The sequence below is a fragment of a genome, unplaced genomic scaffold (genome assembly GCF_019419815.1).
Source record: "Pyrus x bretschneideri cultivar Hongxiangsu unplaced genomic scaffold, Pyrus_bretschneideri_v1 Contig51, whole genome shotgun sequence".
Taxonomy (NCBI): domain Eukaryota; kingdom Viridiplantae; phylum Streptophyta; class Magnoliopsida; order Rosales; family Rosaceae; genus Pyrus; species Pyrus x bretschneideri.
In genome coordinates, this window is record NW_025999789.1 from 876,355 (window position 1) to 895,815 (window position 19,461).

The window sequence follows — 19,461 nt, forward strand, 5'->3', positions numbered from 1 at the left end:
GATGTCTATCGTCTTAGGTGTATACTTTGAACTTCTTTTCTTGAGGAGAAAGTTATTTGACGTTGTGTGATTGTACACAGAAATTGATGAACATATATTTTTTTATTTCTCACACAGCTTTACTTAGGCATGTTCGTTGTTTTTGTTTGATTTTATTAAATACTCTGATAAAAATGCATTTTTTCTATCCAACGGATTACGCAAATGTTTGCATAAACTACTCATAACTTAAAAGACAATAAACACACATTTTTTATCTACAGAAATCAATAAACACACATTTTTTTACTTTTTACATAATCCCATTTAACTATGTCCGCTGTTTTCGTTTAAATGCGATGATAAAAAATACGTTCTCTCTAACCGGCGGAGTACGCCAGTGATTGCATAAAGTACTCATAACTTAAAAGATTAATAACTGTGTAGTCTGGCAACAGATGTTCATGATTACACTTTAGACAACAGGTGGGTCACGACAATCAACTTTGAGATTATAATCCAACGGCTGAGATTTCATCTTAACATGATACCGCACGTGATAAACACTATCCTGCTTGTTTGTCGGCTCCATCTGGTCCAGTGACGGCATTAGCCCGGAGTCCTGGAATCCCAGATAAGAATGGTATTAAAAAGCGCACCCACTGGCTTCGCTGCTCTTCATCTCAGATCAAGCCCACCAAACAAGAATCCGAATTTGACGTTTTCGCGACCCCAAGATGAGTTCTTCATCCAAGACGGCGAGGAAGCTGCAGGTGGCGTCGCCAGTGCCGGCGGATATCGACATTGCCAACTCTGTCGAGCCTTTCCACATCTCTGAGATTGCAAAAGAGCTTAATCTCAGTCCCGACCACTACGATCTTTATGGGAAATACAAAGCCAAGGTTGGTTGTTCGATTCGTTTAGTTACTAACCAGTCAGCGCTCGAGCATGTATAATATGTTCATTTATTTTCATTGATATATAAAAATTTTGAAATTTGATTATTTGGGTGTATTTTATGGGAGATACAAGGCCAAGGTTTGTCATTTGATCCGTTTACTTATTAACTGGTTGGCGCTCGAGCACTTCTGTATGTGTAATATGTTCATCTTCTTTATTGGTATGGAAAAGTTTTGAAATTTTGATTATTTGGGTTTATTTGATTGGAGATACAAGGCTAGTGTTGGTCGTTTGATTTGTTTAGTTACTAACGGGTTAGCGCTCGAGCGGTTTTGTATGCGTAATATGTTAATTTGCTTCATTGATATGGAAAGATTTTGAAATTTGGGTTTGTTGGGTTTGTTTTGTAGGTTTTGTTATCAGTGATTGATGAGCTGAAAGGATCTGGAGATGGGTATTATGTGGTGGTTGGAGGGATTACTCCTACCCCTCTTGGAGAAGGCAAGTCTACCACTACTGTTGGACTCTGTCAAGCTTTGGGTGCTTTTCAGGATAAGAAGGTGAACTTTTCTATTGTTGTCAGTTTGAAAAGTTTGGTTCTTCTTTCGGTATCGAAAATTTTGGGTGTATGTTGGTTTTCCCTTTTTGATTTTTCCTTTTCTGGGAAGTTGATTTCAACATTTAATTGAATAATCAAGAAATATAAACTGAGTTTTGGCCTTTTTGTTGGGAGAAGTCTTGAAATATGAGTGGAGGTACAAGGGACAAAAAGAATTAAGTCAGAGGTTACATTGATTTGTGGCTTTGTGTTATTGATTCGATTGTACTTGGTGTTGCTTTAGCTTTAAATTTGGTTCATTCTGTTTTCCCCTTGTTTCTGTGGGTAAAAGTTAAAGTTTCATGGTCTCTAACAGTCTCATAGGTATTTTTGCTGAGTCTTCTGACCAAGAAGTTACCAAGCTGTTTTGGTGCGGTCCTGGCCCCTAGTCCTGTTTACTGCATCCGAAAAGAATTTGTTTTACGAGGAAAAAACTAAACCTTTGGATAAGTTCAAACTATATCAGTTAATTTTCCACTTCGTTTTCAAAATGTAAAGCAAAGTATTTCAAGGTTGTCTTGTATTTATCTCCTTTGTTGTTAAGTTTTCTTGCAAGTATTGCAGTTTTTATGGAAGACTTAAAATCACAGCACGTCCTGCAAAAGTAGACTTGTGCAGATTTTTCATATTACTTGTTGTTAATGGAATTTTATATTGTTATGAAGACTTAAACAGATTTTACTTCACAGTTGACGGCTATCTATCTCAGTAGTAGTTTGTATGGCCCTGATCCTGTATTCTCTCCTTTGTGACTATAGGTTGTTACTTGCCTTCGTCAACCATCACAAGGGCCAACTTTTGGAATCAAAGGGGGTGCAGCAGGTGGTGGTTACAGTCAGGTGATACCAATGGATGAGTTTAATCTTCACATGACAGGAGATATTCATGCAATAACAGCTGCAAACAATCTTCTGGCTGCTGCTATTGATACTCGGATTTTCCACGAGGCAACCCAATCAGATAAGGCTCTACTGAACCGGTTATGTCCACCAAATAAAGAAGGAAAACGGAACTTCAATGACATCATGTTTAGACGTCTAAAGAAGCTGGGTATCTCCAAGACCACGCCCGAGCAGCTTACACCGGAAGAAGTTAAGCAATTTGCCAGGCTTGATATTGACCCAGATTCTATCACATGGAGAAGAGTAATGGATATAAATGACCGGTTCTTGAGGAAGATTTCAATTGGTCAAGGCCCTGACGAGAAAGGGATGGTAAGAGAAACCGGATTTGATATTTCAGTTGCCAGTGAAATAATGGCAGTTTTGGCCCTTACAACATCTCTAGCGGATATGAGGGAGAGGCTTGGGAAAATGGTGATTGGAAACAGCAGGGCTGGTGACCCTGTAACTGCCGATGATCTTGGTGTTGGAGGTGCATTAACAGTGCTAATGAAGGATGCTATTAACCCTACATTAATGCAGACTCTTGAGGGAACCCCAGTTCTTGTTCATGCTGGTCCTTTTGCAAACATTGCGCACGGGAATTCCTCTATTGTGGCTGATAAGATTGCACTGAAACTGGTAGGACCAGGTGGGTTTGTGGTCACAGAAGCTGGTTTTGGTGCTGATATTGGTACTGAGAAGTTCATGAACATAAAATGCAGGTATAGTGGTTTAACACCACAATGTGCAGTTATAGTTGCAACTATAAGGGCCTTGAAAATGCATGGTGGCGGGCCTGATGTTGTTGCCGGGAAGCCTCTTAACAAGGCCTACGTAACTGAGGATGTGGCTTTGGTTGAGGCGGGTTGTGTGAATTTGGCCAAGCATATTTCAAACACAAAAGCCTATGGTGTGAATGTTGTTGTTGCTGTAAACAAGTTCTCGACTGATAGTGAAGCAGAACTAAATGCAGTCAGAAATGCAGCATTGGCTGCTGGGGCATATGATGCTGTTATTTGTACTCATCACGCCCATGGTGGAAAAGGAGCGGTTAGTCTCTTCATTGCATCAACAATTTAATTTTCACTTCTCTTGTTTACCTGCTGCTGGATGGTACTCTTGGAAACTTCTGCTAAAATTTCATATTTGTTTTTAGTATTTCATCTTGTGTGTAGCCTTAAACTGCGGTAAATGGTTGTTATTAGAAATGAAGTTTACTGTAATCTGCAGGTAGACCTAGGAATTGCGGTTCAAAAAGCCTGTGAGAATGTTACACAACCATTGAAGTTCTTATATCCTCTGGAGTTTAGTATTAAAGAGAAAATAGAAGCAATAGCCAAGTCATATGGAGCGAGCGGTGTTGAATACTCAGAGCAGGTAAGCGCACATGATATTATTTTTAAATTTCAGTTCACACTATTTATTTCAGTCTCTCTTGCTCTCCGTTTCCTTCATAGATAGACAAGCATTTCCATACCAATGAACACAACTATTCCTCTTTTTTTCTCTCATTAAAAAAAAAATGTACTGTTTGCTGCAAACAGAACGTCAACTTGATTCTTCTACATCCTTTGCAGGATAAACATATTCTCTCTTTTTTCCCCTTTCTCTTGACACCACTGAAGCCAAAATGTTGTAAATTATAAACCAGCATAGAAGTATTCTCGACATGCTTATTGATACGAGTTTCCTTATTTGTGTGAGTAGGCTGAGAAACAAATTGAGATGTACAGCAAGCAAGGGTTTTCTGGTCTGCCCATATGCATGGCAAAAACCCAGTATTCGTTTTCACACAATGCTTCTGAGAAGGGAGCCCCCACCGGATTCGTCTTACCAATAAGGGATGTAAGAGCTAGCATTGGAGCTGGATTCATCTATCCTTTGGTGGGAACAATGAGTACAATGCCAGGTCTTCCAACTCGCCCTTGCTTCTACGACATTGATCTTGACACCGCAACCGGAAGGGTCATCGGTCTTTCTTGAAGATCGCTCTGCATTTGGCTCTCCATTTTCTCATCGAGGCAACTTACCTATACGGTTGCTCAAGCTTCTGTTGTTTGGCCTTTTGCTTGTTGTGTAAGTTATCTGTATTACAGCTATTGATTTCACAAATAAAGGAAATCTCTGAGGTTAATAATTATCCTTATTGTAATTTTCCCCGGACGAATTGTATAACAAAAGTTGTTTCAATACAACCATACATTGTTATTTCGATACATTAGTTTAGTCCCCGTAACACTTGATAATATTAGTGAGAAACTTTTATTTTCGTTGGAAGATTAAACTACGGCAAAAGAAACATTGCAATAACAGTCAGATGCAATTACAGTTGGGCAGAAAGGTTTTATTTTTAAGAACAATACCTTAAGTATTTTTTGACTATGCGATAAAGTGTGCACCCTAACATTTTTCTCTTTCGGCAGTTGCATTTATTTGTCAACCGAAAAACAGACAAAAAGAAACTGCTGACATTCCAAAAATAAAAATAAAAAAGAGAACTGTCGAACTTTATCACTGCATGCTTACATCCAAAAATAGCCAATATTTTGGAACTAATTAGTAATTAGTTAACTAATTAACCACAACCTTAACATAAAAGTTTGCAATAATTCTCACAACAATTGAATCAACCCCAAAACTCCGTTGTGTCTTCTCTACCATCTCTTTCTCTCTATTTTCAGACAATTAGGGTTGGAATTAAGCCAGACTCTCTTCATCCCTGTCTTCAGTTTTGTTTGTAACTTACAGCACAAGTAACACCTTAACCGAAAAACGAAACAACCCAAGTTATATAGAAATGGCGGATTTTCTTCGGTCAAATTCAATCAAGCGTCATTTGCTTGCAAAACCAACATCAGAGTCGGTGACGACGGTCTCTCCACGGCCCTCAGTCGCAAACATCTCAGTTAATCCGGATTCAAACATAACCATGAGCATCACAAGCCTTCCTTCCACGAAGCACTCATCGCCGACGAAGCCAGGGCCGAAGGTCCCTTCACTTTCAATCTTGTTCTTCAAAAGAAAATCCGTGGCCTTCACTTATGTATTCACGTTTGCCTTCATTGCCTGCACTTTCTTTTTGGTTTTCAACCCGTCACCCCAAAATGGCCCTCTTCCTCTTCGTTTCAAGAACCTCCTCCATGCCTCCTTCTACTCCTCTTCTCAAAACCCTAATGCACACTTGGAGCTTTCCCGGAGAGACCCCTTTTCTGGGAAACCTAATTTTTCGCCGCAGTTTGATGAGAGTGCAAGGTTGAAGGATGATAAAGTGGATAATCAAGAGATTGCTCTCTCTCAACTTCCGGAGAAAAACGAAAGCTTGAAGGGAGATAACAATGCTCAGTCATCCAACCCCATTCTTTCATCGCACAATAACACAGAAATCGAAGTGTCTGGGAAAGTGGAGGGTTCCAAGAGAAGAAACGAGATCAAGAAGCATACACATTCATATTCTTCTTCTTCGAAAGATTCAAATGGAAAACGTGGCTCGAAGAAGAAAAGTGATCGTAAAAAGGTGTCATCTAAGAAGCAAGGGATACAGAGTGAGTTGAAGTCCAAGCTTATGAATGGCTGTGACATATTCGATGGAAGATGGGTGAGAGATAACTCGTACCCGCTTTATGCTCCGGGGTCTTGTCCTTGGATCGATGAGCCTTTCGATTGTTTTCTAAATGGAAGGCCGGACAATGGCTACGAGAGGTATAGATGGCAACCAAAAAGTTGCAATATCCCAAGGTAATTAATTTGCAGGACTTTTTTACTTGACAATTTGAGTATGCTTTGTTCATAGTATGTTTTATTTGATTTTACTTCTAACCCAAGGCAACCTCAAAGAATCTTTTGACTTCATGTTGCTCTAAAGTTCAAACTGATTTCATATTGGCGTGCATTTATATTGTATTCGCTAGATTGGTTCTGTTAATAAAGCTTGTTGGTTTTGGTGTTGTGCAGGTTGAATGGTAAGAAGATGTTGAGATTGTTGACAGGGAAGCGTCTAGTTTTTGTTGGCGATTCTCTCAACAGGAATATGTGGGAGTCTTTGCTATGTATTCTTAGAAACTCAGTGGATAATAAGAACAAAGTTTATGAAGTTTCGGGTAGGGAAGAATTTCGCACAGAAGGCTCTTACTCTTTTATTTTCGAGGTATGTTGATTTCGATTTCATAGCCTTGTAAATTCTTCCTTCTTACCTTTTGGCTTTGTTGGTCTAAAGTAATGTTAATGTAATTGTTCTTGTATGGATCAATAGGAATATAATTGTTCCGTGGAGTTCTTTCAATCCCGGTTCCTAGTTCAAGAATGGGAGATGCCGGAACCAAGTGGATCAAAGAAGGAAACGCTTCGCATTGATTTGATTGAGAGATCATCCGACAACTACAAAAATGCAGACGTTCTCATCTTCAACACAGGTCACTGGTGGACTCATGAGAAAACTTTAAGCGGGTAAGTCCAATGCTCCGTTTCACTCTATGTCATAGGATTTTTAGAAACTTGGCACCAAAGTTAATATGTATAATAATCTTGCAGGAAGGGTTACTATCAAGAGGGTTCCCATATCTACGGTGAATTGGATGTTGACGATGCATTTCGCAAAGCTTTATCGACATGGGCTAGATGGATTGACACCAATGTAAATCCTAAGAAAACCGCTGTTTTCTTCCGGGGCTATTCACCTTCTCACTTTAGGTACATTTTGGACACATAAAATACTTCAACTTGGCTAACAAATGTACTTGCATCTTGCTAATCTTTTTACCCTTTTAACAGAGGTGGAGAATGGAATTCTGGAGGGCATTGCCATGGTGAAACTAAGCCAACTACAAGCTTGGAATCCACGGAATATGGAGGAGAATATCCAACGAACATGAAAATCCTAGACTCGGTACTCAAGGGGATGAAGACGCCAGTCAACTATCTGAACATTACAACAATGACTGATTTCCGGAAGGATGCTCATCCATCGATTTACCGAAAGCCGAATTTAACTGAGGAGGAGCGAAAACCGCCTATGATCCAGGATTGCAGTCACTGGTGCCTCCCTGGCGTTCCTGATACATGGAACGAGCTTATATATTCTCAACTCCTCAAACGTAACCAGAAACAACATAGAGAGAAGAAACAGAAAAACCAGGGACAACTTCTTAAAACTGGAGAAAAAAATAATGTAGTATACGTTTTTTTTTTTTGGAAAGCTCACCATATGGGGAATATCGAACAGGTATTCTTGAATGTATAGATAGAAACAAAGGATAAGGCAAAAGTTGTAGTTAGGCAAAGAGGTGGGGCAATGTGCTTTAGTGATCAATTGTGTTTTCAGATAGAGGTGGTGAGAGAAACAGGATTTAGCCCTTATGGCATCTCTGGCGGAATTGAAGGAGAAGCTTGGAAAAATGGTGACCCGAAACAGTGAATGCTGGTCATCGTGGTGGTCGCAGAAGCTGGTTTTGGTACTGAGAAGGTCATGATTATAAAATGCCAGTCTAATACCGGTTTAATGCCACAATGTGCAGTTGTGGTTGCAATTATAAGGGCCTTAAAATGCCTGTAAGACTGAGAATACGGCTCTGGTTGAAGCTGGTTGTGTGAATTTGGCCAGGCGAAATTCAAACACGAAAGCCTATGGTGTGAATGTCATTACTGTGATGAGGTTTTGGAGTGATTGTGAAGCAGAACAAAATGCAGTTAGAAATGCAGCAATGGCAGCTGGGGCATATGAGCAGTTTATGTACTCATCATGCACATTGTGGAAAAAGAGCGGCTAGTCACTTCATCCCATTAATCTTATAATTGGCTAAAGTAATTTGGGCGTCAGTTTCTTGTCCGAAGAAATGATTCATCGAAATAATGAGTCACAAGTGATATCGACAAATTTGAGATTGCCAAACTTTTAATCCCATTTGTATACCTGGTTGGAACAACAAGCACAATGTCAGATTCTCTGACTAGACCTTGCTTCTATGACATTAATCTTGACACCACCCCAGGAAATTAGGTTCTCGGTCTTGCTTGAAGATCGATGCATTTTGGCTCTCCATATGCTCACTGCGGCAACATTTTCTGAAGTTCATCAAACAGAAGTCGGTCACCATCTCTTCCCCTTACAATTTACAGTTCTGAAAACAACTTTTAAGGTCACTTTTTATGGCTTGTAATGTACAATGCTGTAAATTTTTTACAACATTACAGTTTCCTTTCCTTCCAAGCATTGACTCCACTCTGCACTCCTTGCCAATTTTATACCACTTTGATTTTGTTTTGTTTTGTTTTTTTTTTTTTATCATTCTTGGCCGTTCATAATTTCATTTTAACAAAGTAACATTTAATACTCAAATCATAAAAATATATATCCAATGTTAGAACATTTATCCTTGTATACTGATGAAAGGAAAAATTTATAACCTTTGAATTTGACGGTCACATGGACGTGTGGTGTTTTTAGTCTACACGTCAGTGACATAGCCAAACTCTTAGAGAACAAGGGGCTTTCTACACGAAGAAGGGGAGGAGAAAAATTGGGCAGGGCAAGCAGTTTTAGAGTAAAATGATTAATTCATATTTTATGATATGAATGTGTGATAAGATTATTAATATATGTTATAAAATGAAAGAATTCGTAAAATCACGCAATGATATGTTGGTCATACTGAAAAATTACTCTGTGAGAGATGGTTGTGAGATTTTCCTCTTACAAAAACAAGAAAACTAAAACTAAAATATTTCACTTGCCCATATGTAATTACATCTGTACGCTTTACTGGCAACTTACAAGACTCGAAGATGCGATCGACCATACACAAGCTCAACGTCGTTGGGAAGGAGTGTCCTTCTAAAGCAACCAAGAATTCTGGTAACCTCATCTCACAAAGAATTCTAGTATGCTAGTAACCTCCACACATTAAAATGTAGAAATCAAAATATTAATTATGTAAATTGGAACTTTCATAACCCTCAACATAAATAGGCTCAAATAAATTATCAGTTAAACTTCAAATAAAACAAAACCAAACTGAAAATTCAAATTAAAAGAATTAGAACCCTTTCAAATTACAACAACTATATATAGCAACCTCCCAGTTTCATTATCCTAAAACCTTTCTGGAGATAAAGGGGGCTTAATTTGTCTCCTTTTCTCTACCTGATTTTGCATCCTTCTTGTAGACGTTCGACACCAACTCTGATTGTTTTCTATTTGTTTCCTGTTCTTGGATTTCCTTCCCTTTGGAGGTTTAATGAATCTTCACCATGAGCGAAAGGAAAAATTAATCATCATGCATTCCTTTCAAGTGCAGCGGCAATATTTGTTCTTGTTACTACTAGTGTTAGCAAAATGGTTAGGAAATCCACTCAACTAAGCTCAACTTTCTATGACACTACATGCCCAAACGTGACAAGCATTATTTGAGGTGTGGTGGAGCAAGCTTAACATAATGATACTCGGGTTGGTGCCAAACTTATCAGGCTCCATTTTCACGATTGCTTAAACGTACATAATTAATTAAAGAATCTATCATTGGTACTCTAAAATATCAAATGTAACATAACAGACATATATTTTTATGTGCAATACTGTTTAAATTAATTTAACAGGTAACGATGCATGCATGCATGCAGGGATGTGATGGATCGATTTTGTTGGACAACGCACTTGGGAAAGAGAGTGAGAAAGATGCAATTCGCAGTAAAGGGGCAGAAGGATGACAACAGAAATGAATTCTAGCGAGAGTAGACATGGTCGACAGAGAGAATGATTCATTCTTTTTTCTCTATATAATGATTATACAATGATCTGAGTATATATACATCCTTTCACAATTCTAACAACTTTAATTGTTAAGCATTGGATTAGTGACATCTGTCATAATCCTAGACACATACAAACACATCTCCATACGGAGAGACTTTTATACCCTTATCATCCCTCTCAAGCAGGCAAGGCTCGACCATGCATGATATTGGAACAGTGATACGCAAATAAATGAGATTAAGTCGGACTCACTAGGCTTTACTGGATGGCTTCAGGTTTGCTGTCTTTAAAAGTGTGTCTCATTTGTGTCTTCTTACTAATATGTTGACACATGTCCTTTAACTTATATTGAAACTTAACTCTGTTAACTTTGTTTATTTAATATTTAAATTAAAAAAATCCAAAATAATAAAAAAAAACTGTTGGATTAACGAAGTGAGCAAACCCAGATAGGTTTCCTCCCACAATGATAAAGTTCCATTTGCACAAACACACGCCACTGCATCGCTGAATTCCGGTGGAACCCAAACAATTTTCACAATTCCAGCAGCCTCACTTCTACCAAAACTCCACCTTCACGTATCAATTTCCACAGATTACAGCATCCTAACTTCTACCAAAACATTTCACTTCAATTCAATTCCAATACATATTCATCATCATGCCTTCAATTTCAATTGAAACTTTAGTCATCATGGCTAGTTTTTTTTTTCTCTAATCAACGAGGCTGAGCTAAGTCTCAACTTTTACAATACAACGTGTCAAATTGTCTCTGACATTATTTGACGTGTTGTAGAGCGAGCTCAGACCACCGATGTTCGAACTTCGAATCGGAGCAAAACTCGCCCGTCTTCACTTCCACGCTGTTTCGTCAACGTAAGTACCAATTAATCTATTTTTCAATTCCTTGAGTACTACTAAGGATGTAGGACAAATGATATACTAATACTTTTTTTTTCGTGCGTGTCAATATACGTGATATAGGTGTGGTAGTTTAAAATTGCTTGAGAAGGCCGAGGGATAGATAGTGATAAGAACGAAGCTCCTAATCTGTTTACAGATTGTGTGAATGGTCGATGACATAAAAAAAAGCCCTAGAAAATGTGTGTTCAGGAATCGCGAAAAAACAACCTATGCTGATAAAATATTTTGTCGCAACGTTGTTTTGGTGACGAACACAGTTTGACGGCTGAGATTTGTCACCTTAAAAATGAGCTGACGAAATCAAGATTCGTTAGGAAAGATCTTGCACAACATGCTTTTAGCGACAAAATTTTTTGTTGAGAAAGGCTCTTTGCCAACTAATTTTGTCGGCAAAGTGGAAATTTCTAGTAGTGTTTGGTATTTTTGTAGTAATGTACTAACGTTTTTCCATTAGACTCTTATTTTGGGGCTTGTAATACTTAAAAGACAAATGGTGTCTTTATGTTTTGAAGTAATATTTATGTGCCATTATGATATATACATACACAAATTTAGTATTATGTTTTCAACAGTTTTGGGGTCAAATTATGTTTTTCATTTTCATTATTTATTAATTTAAAATATATTTTCCTTAACAGGTAACGGGTCGGGTCATATTACCTGATAATATTAACTGGTTGATTTTAGGATCGGGTCATATTACCCGTTTACTTTAACGGGTGTTACACGACACAATCTATTAAGATATCAGGTATGTCACGAAAACGACACAAACACGGAAAACACAACACGGATGCCAAGTTTACATTTTACATAAAAAAAATTGTACATTTTACAAAAACAAAAATATTATATAAAAAATTGGTGCATTGCACATTTTAATAACATTAAATATTGTTACATTTTACATAAAAAAAATTGGTGCATTGGTACATTCATAAAAAAAATTAGCACATTGTATTGTGTATTGTACATTTTAATAAAATACTAGTACATTTTACGTAAAAAATTGATAGATTGATATATTGAACATTGTACATTGGTACCTTCATAAAAAATCCATACATTGTATTGTATATTTGTACATTATACATTGGTATATTATACATTTTACATAAAAAAAAAAATGGTAGCAGTCCCTAACTACGAGTGTTCTTTGATTGAAACCTTATTGATTTTCAGTTTTTCTTTTATCGAGGCCCCGACATTTACTAATGAGATTAAATAAAACCAATGATTTGTAGGATTGAAAATATTAACAGATAACACACACACACACACACACACACTCTAAATGACTTTTGGTTAAAATTCAAAATTTTGAAGCCATTTTTGTTAGTTTTTATTAAGATTAATTGCTAATCCGAGTATACTGTAGGTTGTGCTTTATTTAATTAATTACATATAATTTAACATGTGGATGAGCAACAAGTTGACGTTTTAGGGTATAATTCTAATAATCTTAACAGACATCATTACACCATGATCTATCATTTGTTTGATCTAACACACACACACACACACACACACACACACACACATATATATATATATATGTATGTAGCATGAGAAACTTGATCATGAAGTAATATAATGGCATGGTGCCAGAAAATAATATAAGTATGACTTCTTTTTTTATTGTATATCAACCTTTGACAACATGGATAAACAGAAGAGAACAGCAAGGAAAAGAAATTGGCTGCCTATAATATGACAAAATACTTAAACCACATGCTATTAGACTACCGTTATTTAGGGCACATACATAACCCTAATCATTTTTTTTTTCAAAATACTTATGAATAATTTTCAATTAATTAACCCTTCTGCAATTAGTCCTAATCTCTCCATTGGTGCCCGTCAAAACTCCTATATTCCCCATATTGATCATGGACTGACCAAAGCTATCAAAAAAGTCACTTTGGCTATTTGCAAAGCGGTTCACAATCGCAACGGTGTCTCCGCTAGTTGAGAACAGCACCTGATCGGTTTGGAGAAGCCCACGGTTGTTTTGGAGATTTGTAAAGTAGTTGTTGTCGAAGGCATCGCGCGTGGATTGGTCAAGGTCGTTCAATGTATCTCCGTTGCCGTTTTGAGGACATGTTTGGCGGAGGGTTTCCAAGTATCCGGCTTCCATGGTCGGGTCCGGGTTGCCGGTGCCGCTGAAATTGTAGAGGCGGTGACCGAAAGTTGAACATCTTGCCCGGCCAAATGTATGAGCACCTAAGAATAAAGGAAACAACCACATTTAAATTTTAAAAATAATTAGAGGTTGACTTATTATTACGTGGTGTACTGCTAGCTTAATCTGGTGATTAATTGTACTATTATTCTGGTCAATTGTGTGTATATATACGGTTACCTGATAAAGCAACCAGATCAGTGGAATCTAATCCTGCATCGCCAAATTTTTGTGAAAGTTGATCAAGGTTTTCGCGAAAGCCTGGAATGGCAGTGGTACCAGCTCGGTTGGCTGTCCTACTGTCTCTTCTTCCCAATTGAACTTCCCACGTCGGCCCTCCATTCTGCATATATATACCAATACAAATATTACATGAACTTTTTGAACAACAGTATATGAGGAACTGCTTAAAATATATATGCTCCAAATTTCCAAGAATTGTTCATTAATTAGATTATCTCTTCACCGCCATTCGCATTCTTTTTTATTTTCTTTGGGGCTGGTTCTCAGATATATTGACCATTTCCCAATTAATTAAACTAATTAGGACTTTTAATATGTACGTACCGCAGAAACAAGAATTTCAGAAGCAATTGCTAAAATGTCAGAACAGGAGACAACACCAGGGCAAACATTCTCGAGAGCAGTTTTGATATCATCTACGACGTCGTATCCGTCTGTCGATAGATTGGGACCTGCATCTTTCTCGCTATCTATTCCATCTGCGTTGTCTAGCATAATCGATCCATCACAACCCTGCATGCATGCGCCGTTAGCCATTAAATTAAAGTTATTTAGTATTGCACGTAAAAACACAGTTCTTCTCTTGACAGAGCATCCATCTGTTCATTATTAATAGACGGATTCTCGATATATTATTGGTCAATAACATATCAACAGCAAAACTTTTTTACGTTTTAGCAATGTATTATCCGTATTATCAAATACAAAATCCATCATTTAGCAAAGATGGACGCTCATGCACGTAGAGCTTTATGTAATATATATCTCATTATACGTTACCTGATGATATTTTTTGAACAAATATTACCTAATGATATTTAGAATAACCAATAACATTTTCCTTAATGAATTACATACATTGACGAAGCAGTCGTGGAAATGCACCCGGATGAGTTTGGCACCAATCCGGATGTCATTCTGTTGAGCTTGCTCGACCACACCGCGAACAATGCTCGTCACATTCGGGCATGTGGTACTGTAGAAAGTTGAGCTTAGTTGAGCGTTAACATTTCCCAGCACACTAGTAATAACAAGAACAAATATTGCTCCTGCAATTGAAAATGAAGACATGATGATTAATTAGGAAACTGAAAATTGAGAGGTTGCTAGCTATAGATAGTAGCTGTCACATCCCGGCCCGGAGGGAATCACTTCCCGGGCTCGCTCCACCACCGTAGCACGATATTGTCCGCTTTGAGCCCCGACCACGCCCTCACGGTTTTGTTTCTGGGAACTCACACGAGAACTTCCCGATGGGTCACCCATCCTGGGAATGCTCTCGCGTGCTACTCGCTTAACTTCGGAGTTCCCATGGAACCCGAAGCCAGTGAGCTCCCAAAAGGCCTTGTGCTAGGTAGGGATGAAAATATACATATAAGGATCACTCCCCTGGACGATGTGGGATGTCACAGTAGCTCTTGGGGTGGGAGATGAGATGGGTTCTATATGAGGCTAATACTACCCTTTTATAGAGAGAGTATATGATGGGTGAGATTTCAGTGCAGCGATAAGCATTTTGTGCATGCATGCTTTAAGCAAATGACCAGAAAGATCGTTCTTTGAATATTCATACGTGGAAATTTTCAGATAATTAAGCTGATGTGGGCCTATTCGGAATCAGGAACAATTCTAAGTATCCTTTTAAGTTGAAGAATTTTCAAACTTTTCGGTGGAGGGAGCAATTATTTTAATCAAATTTTGTGTATATTTCAACGGTCCAAGGGCCATATATAGTAATTATATTGAGGACTTGATATAGTAATAATTTCACCAGGAAAAGAATTGGTCCGGGGAATGAATAATGGAATCATGAAGCAATGATTGTCATTCGATCGTTGAATACACCATCTGCTTAATTTATATTGTTTGGTATACTTCTTTTCTCTGTGTAAAAAAGTTATCACAGTTTGATTAAGAGACTTAAGTTCAAAAATGCCGTATTTCATTTCACTGTGTACTGGTTATTTTCTCAAATCTATAATTTACAGATTTTTTTTTTTTTATTTTACATATATTTAGGGTATGTATGCATAGCATAAATGTAATGAGGTTTACCAAATTCTTCCAGGCATTGCGTGCATAAACGTTGACAAAGAATTACCCATTAAATTGGAAGATTAATAAGATAAGTTTTCTCCATGTCTAGTCCCTTCAAAATAAAAAAATCATTTACGTAAACTTAAATATGCAGTAAATTTTATGAGGTACCCAATCCATATACCATCTATTTCAATTCTAGTCACCTATCGAGATCAATATTGTTGATGTATACAGCATGAAGTAGTGAGACTTCTTCTAATTGGATATGTAGGGAGTGTTAGAAACAATCAAATGTTAAGTATATATATTATACAACAATTGCACAGTTTATTTCGAATAGTAATTTCACAAGGAAACAATATATATATATATATATATATATCTATATATCTCACAATATAAACAATTACAAAACTGAATTAATGAATCACAAAACACTGACTTGGTTAGGAAGATAGAGGCTTGCAGTAGCAATCTCCTAAGACAGAAATACGCCCCTACACCAGTGCAGTAGTTCAAATGGACGTCTATCTTGCAGGATACAACTATCTAATCCAAGTTCTTGCACTCGAACTTGGATTCTTGGCGAATTGATTGTGTGGTTCTCAGCGAAATATGGAGGAATGAATATGGAAAAAATTGAATCTTGTTTCTGATTTTATTGCCCTATATATAATGGCATGATGTGAACTTATCCAACCATTCATGATTATCAGTTTTTTAAAAAGAAAACCGAATGCAACTGTTAAAAACTGAACGTAACTGTTCAGACAGTTTTATCCTTTCGGAAAAAACTGAATCCAAAAAATCAAAAACGTAACTTGTGTTTTTCGTCCATCCAAGGCCCATCTTTGACATTTAATATATACACCCAAACTCTCCAATTCTAAGGCCCAAGGTCCATGGCTTTGGCCCAAATCAATTCAAACTATAAGTGAGTCCATTTACTTATAAAGGTGATGTTCAAGGAGTGTTTGGGCGATGTGGGACTCCAAGTCCCACATAAAACACAAGTTCCAACAGGGAGTAGGAAACATACGTATGATGAAGTCTAGCATTCTAGAATTTTTGTATATTGACTGGAGGCTTTGGAGATAATCGAATGACTTCAATCAGTATGTCAAACCGTGTGGGTACGTATGTGGCTGTATGGACGCGCTCATTTAATACTAGCATCCTATTACGGGAATGGACACATATATCTCAGTCTTGTATAATGTATGTTTATCATAAAAAGTTTATTTGAAGATCATTTCTATAAAAAAAAATTTAATTATTTGAATCACAAATTATTTATTTATCCCAATGTGTAGAACATATCAACAGTGTGCGTATCAAGTAACATTGATGAATACATTTATTTGATATATTTAAATGACTAAACGGTTTCTTATTCAAATTATTTTATTTATTTTTTTTTTTTTGTATGTAGATGATCTCCAAAGAAAGATTAAGAATTGAACAGCTTCGATTTTGGAATCTATCACAATGAGTGGTATATGTGCATTCCGTCATGGCGATGAAAGTATTTTCTAATAGAAATTTTTAAGTATACCTAGTACACAAGCCGATACACCACCTGTAATAATATAAGTGGAAGGAGACTGAAGAAAGATGATGTTCCACCATAAAACCAATTGGCAATATGAGTTATAGCCCAATTATTTATAAGCACATGCAAATCTTTCCCCGATGTGGGATTCATCAGCTTAACATGAGCCCTCATGTGTGGCGAATTTTCAAGGCTAAAGCGTGGAGAACACAAATCGGGTGACATGAAGCATGTGTAGCTGTTGGGCTTCACACATTGGACGACTTGCTATGATACCATTGGGGGTGCAACTTGAGTTGGGCCAATCCGAACCTGCTCATGTTCAACCCGACCTTAAACCCGAACAAGTGCGTTTTTTTTAGTTATAACCCACCCGAACCCAACCCAATTTCAACCCGTTCATTGATTGGGTTGAGTTGGGTTGATCATTTGCTTGTCCATCCCAATTTCAAAACAATTTATATTGTTTGGTATACTTCTTTTCTCTGTGTAAAAAAGTTATCACAGTTTGATTAAGAGACTTAAGTTCAAAAATGCCGTATTTCATTTCACTGTGTACTGGTTATTTTCTCAAATCTATAATTTACAGATTTTTTTATTTTTATTTTACATATATTTAGGGTATGTATGCATAGCATAAATGTAATGAGGTTTACCAAATTCTTCCAAGCATTGCGTGTATAAACGTTGACAAAGAATTACCCATTAAATTGGAAGATTAATAAGATAAGTTTTCTCCATGTCTAGTCCCTTCAAAATAAAAAAATCATTTACGTAAACTTAAATATGCAGTAAATTTTATGAGGTACCCAATCCATATACCATCTATTTCAATTCTAGTCACCTATCGAGATCAATATTGTTGATGTATACAACATGAAGTAGTGAGACTTCTTCTAATTGGATATGTAGGGAGTAGGAAACATACGTATGATGAAGTCTAGCATTCTAGAATTTTTGTATATTGACTGGAGACTTTGGAGACAATCGAATGACTTCAATCAGTTTGTCAAACCGTGTGGGTACGTACGTAGCTGTATGGACGCGCTCATTTAATACTAGCATCCTATTACGGGAATGGACACATATATCTTAGTCCTGTATAATGTATGTTTATCATAAAAAGTTTATTTGAAGATCATTTCTATAAAAAAAAATTTAATTATTTGAATCACAAATTATTTATTTATCCCAATGTGTAGAACATATCAACAGTGTGCGTACCAAGTAACATTGATGAATTGTACATTTATTTGATATATTTAAATGACTAAACGGTTTCATATTCAAATGTTTTTGTTTTTTTTTTTTTTTTGTTTGTAGATGATCTCCAAAGAAAGATTAAGAATTGAACAGCTCCGATTTTGGAATCCATCACAATGAGTGGTATATGTGCATTCCGTCATGGGGATGAAAGTATTTTCTAATAGAAATTTTTAAGTATACCTAGTACACAAGCCGATACACCACCTGTAATAATATAAGTGGAAGGAGACTGAAGAAAGATGATGTTCCACCATAAAACCAATTGGCAATATGAGTTATAGCCCAATTATTTATAAGCACATGCAAATCTTTCCCCGATGTGGGATTCATCAGCTCAACATGAGCCCTTATGTGTGACGAATTTTCAAGGCTAAAGCGTGGAGAACACAAATCGGGTGACCTGAAGCATGCATGGCCGTTAGGCTTCACACATTGGACGACTTGCTATGATACCATTAGGGGTGCAACTTGGGTTGGGCCAATCCGAACCTGCTCATGTCCAACCCGACTTTAAACCCGAACAAGTGCGTTTTTTTAGTTATAACCCACCCGAACCCAACCCAATTTCAACCCGTTCATTGATTGGGTTGAGTTGGGTTGATCATTTGCTTGTCCATCCCAACCCAACCCAACTGATTAACCAAACCCAATCTAACTAGATTATAACCCATATCAATTAATGTTCATACTACACCCAAGTGAGCCAAATCCAAAAAACAACGCCCTTTCTAATTTTTTTTTTTTAGTAAATTACCCTTTATAATTACTTAAGCTTTTAGGGAATAAGAGGCTTTGATTAGTCAGCCCATATTCGTAGTCTCTAAATCCTAAAGCTTTATAGTAGATTGATTTATGAAATTAAAGTTAGCTAGCTTTGATGTTACTTGGCTTAATTTTTTTAGGAATTCTTGGAACTAAGTTGTTACAAAATTAAACTTGAAAAAGTTGGGAAAACCAAACTCAACCCAAGCAAACCCAAACCCAATTAAACTTGAGCCCACATGAACCTGAATGAAACCCAACTCGAACCCGAGCCCAAGCCCGAATTGTAAAAGTTTGGTTAGGATTGAGTTGACCTTCTAACCCACCCGAGTTGTACCCCTAGATACCATGAAGAAAGTTGAGGTTCCACCATAGAATAAATTGGCA

General features: G+C 37.1%; 3 protein-coding genes across 3 annotated transcripts; 2 read left to right on the forward strand and 1 right to left on the reverse strand.

Moving 5' to 3' along the window:
* The first annotated feature begins 615 nt into the window (after positions 1-615).
* On the forward strand, positions 616-4,579 carry LOC103954008 (formate--tetrahydrofolate ligase). The gene is made up of 5 exons (XM_018649106.2): positions 616-881; positions 1,290-1,439; positions 2,236-3,411; positions 3,592-3,738; positions 4,069-4,579. Exons 1-5 carry the CDS (start codon positions 717-719, stop codon positions 4,342-4,344), a joined length of 1,914 nt encoding a protein of 637 aa, XP_018504622.2. The 5' UTR covers positions 616-716; the 3' UTR covers positions 4,345-4,579.
* A 579-nt stretch (positions 4,580-5,158) lies between these two features.
* LOC103954076 (protein trichome birefringence-like 4) lies at positions 5,159-8,123 on the forward strand. Its single transcript, XM_009365883.3, has 7 exons — positions 5,159-6,096; positions 6,313-6,505; positions 6,611-6,804; positions 6,889-7,047; positions 7,129-7,525; positions 7,679-7,767; positions 7,958-8,123. Exons 1-7 carry the CDS (start codon positions 5,159-5,161, stop codon positions 8,121-8,123), a joined length of 2,136 nt encoding a protein of 711 aa, XP_009364158.2.
* Positions 8,124-12,641: 4,518 nt separating this feature from the next.
* On the reverse strand, positions 12,642-14,600 carry LOC103954006 (peroxidase A2-like). The gene is made up of 4 exons (XM_009365814.2): positions 14,313-14,600; positions 13,779-13,967; positions 13,392-13,554; positions 12,642-13,252 (listed from the first exon to the last, which is right to left on the reverse strand). The coding sequence occupies exons 1-4, from the start codon at positions 14,523-14,525 to the stop codon at positions 12,843-12,845; spliced, it is 975 nt and encodes a 324-aa protein (XP_009364089.2). The 5' UTR covers positions 14,526-14,600; the 3' UTR covers positions 12,642-12,842.
* Between the last annotated feature and the right edge of the window lie 4,861 nt (positions 14,601-19,461).

Coding starts and splice junctions, on each gene's coding strand:
- LOC103954008 (XM_018649106.2), top strand. CDS start 717: ATGAGTTCTTCATCCAAGACGGCGAGGAAGCTGCAGGTGGCGTCGCCA. Junction 882..1,289: donor ATGGGAAATACAAAGCCAAG/GTTGGTTGTTCG, acceptor TTTGTTTTGTAG/GTTTTGTTATCAGTGATTGA. Junction 1,440..2,235: donor GTGCTTTTCAGGATAAGAAG/GTGAACTTTTCT, acceptor TTGTGACTATAG/GTTGTTACTTGCCTTCGTCA.
- LOC103954076 (XM_009365883.3), top strand. CDS start 5,159: ATGGCGGATTTTCTTCGGTCAAATTCAATCAAGCGTCATTTGCTTGCA. Junction 6,805..6,888: donor CATGAGAAAACTTTAAGCGG/GTAAGTCCAATG, acceptor ATAATCTTGCAG/GAAGGGTTACTATCAAGAGG. Junction 7,768..7,957: donor AAAAATGGTGACCCGAAACA/GTGAATGCTGGT, acceptor GAATTTGGCCAG/GCGAAATTCAAACACGAAAG.
- LOC103954006 (XM_009365814.2), bottom strand. CDS start 14,525: ATGTCTTCATTTTCAATTGCAGGAGCAATATTTGTTCTTGTTATTACT. Junction 13,968..14,312: donor TCCACGACTGCTTCGTCAAT/GTATGTAATTCA, acceptor GCATGCATGCAG/GGTTGTGATGGATCGATTAT. Junction 13,555..13,778: donor CTGAAATTCTTGTTTCTGCG/GTACGTACATAT, acceptor ATATATATGCAG/AATGGAGGGCCGACGTGGGA.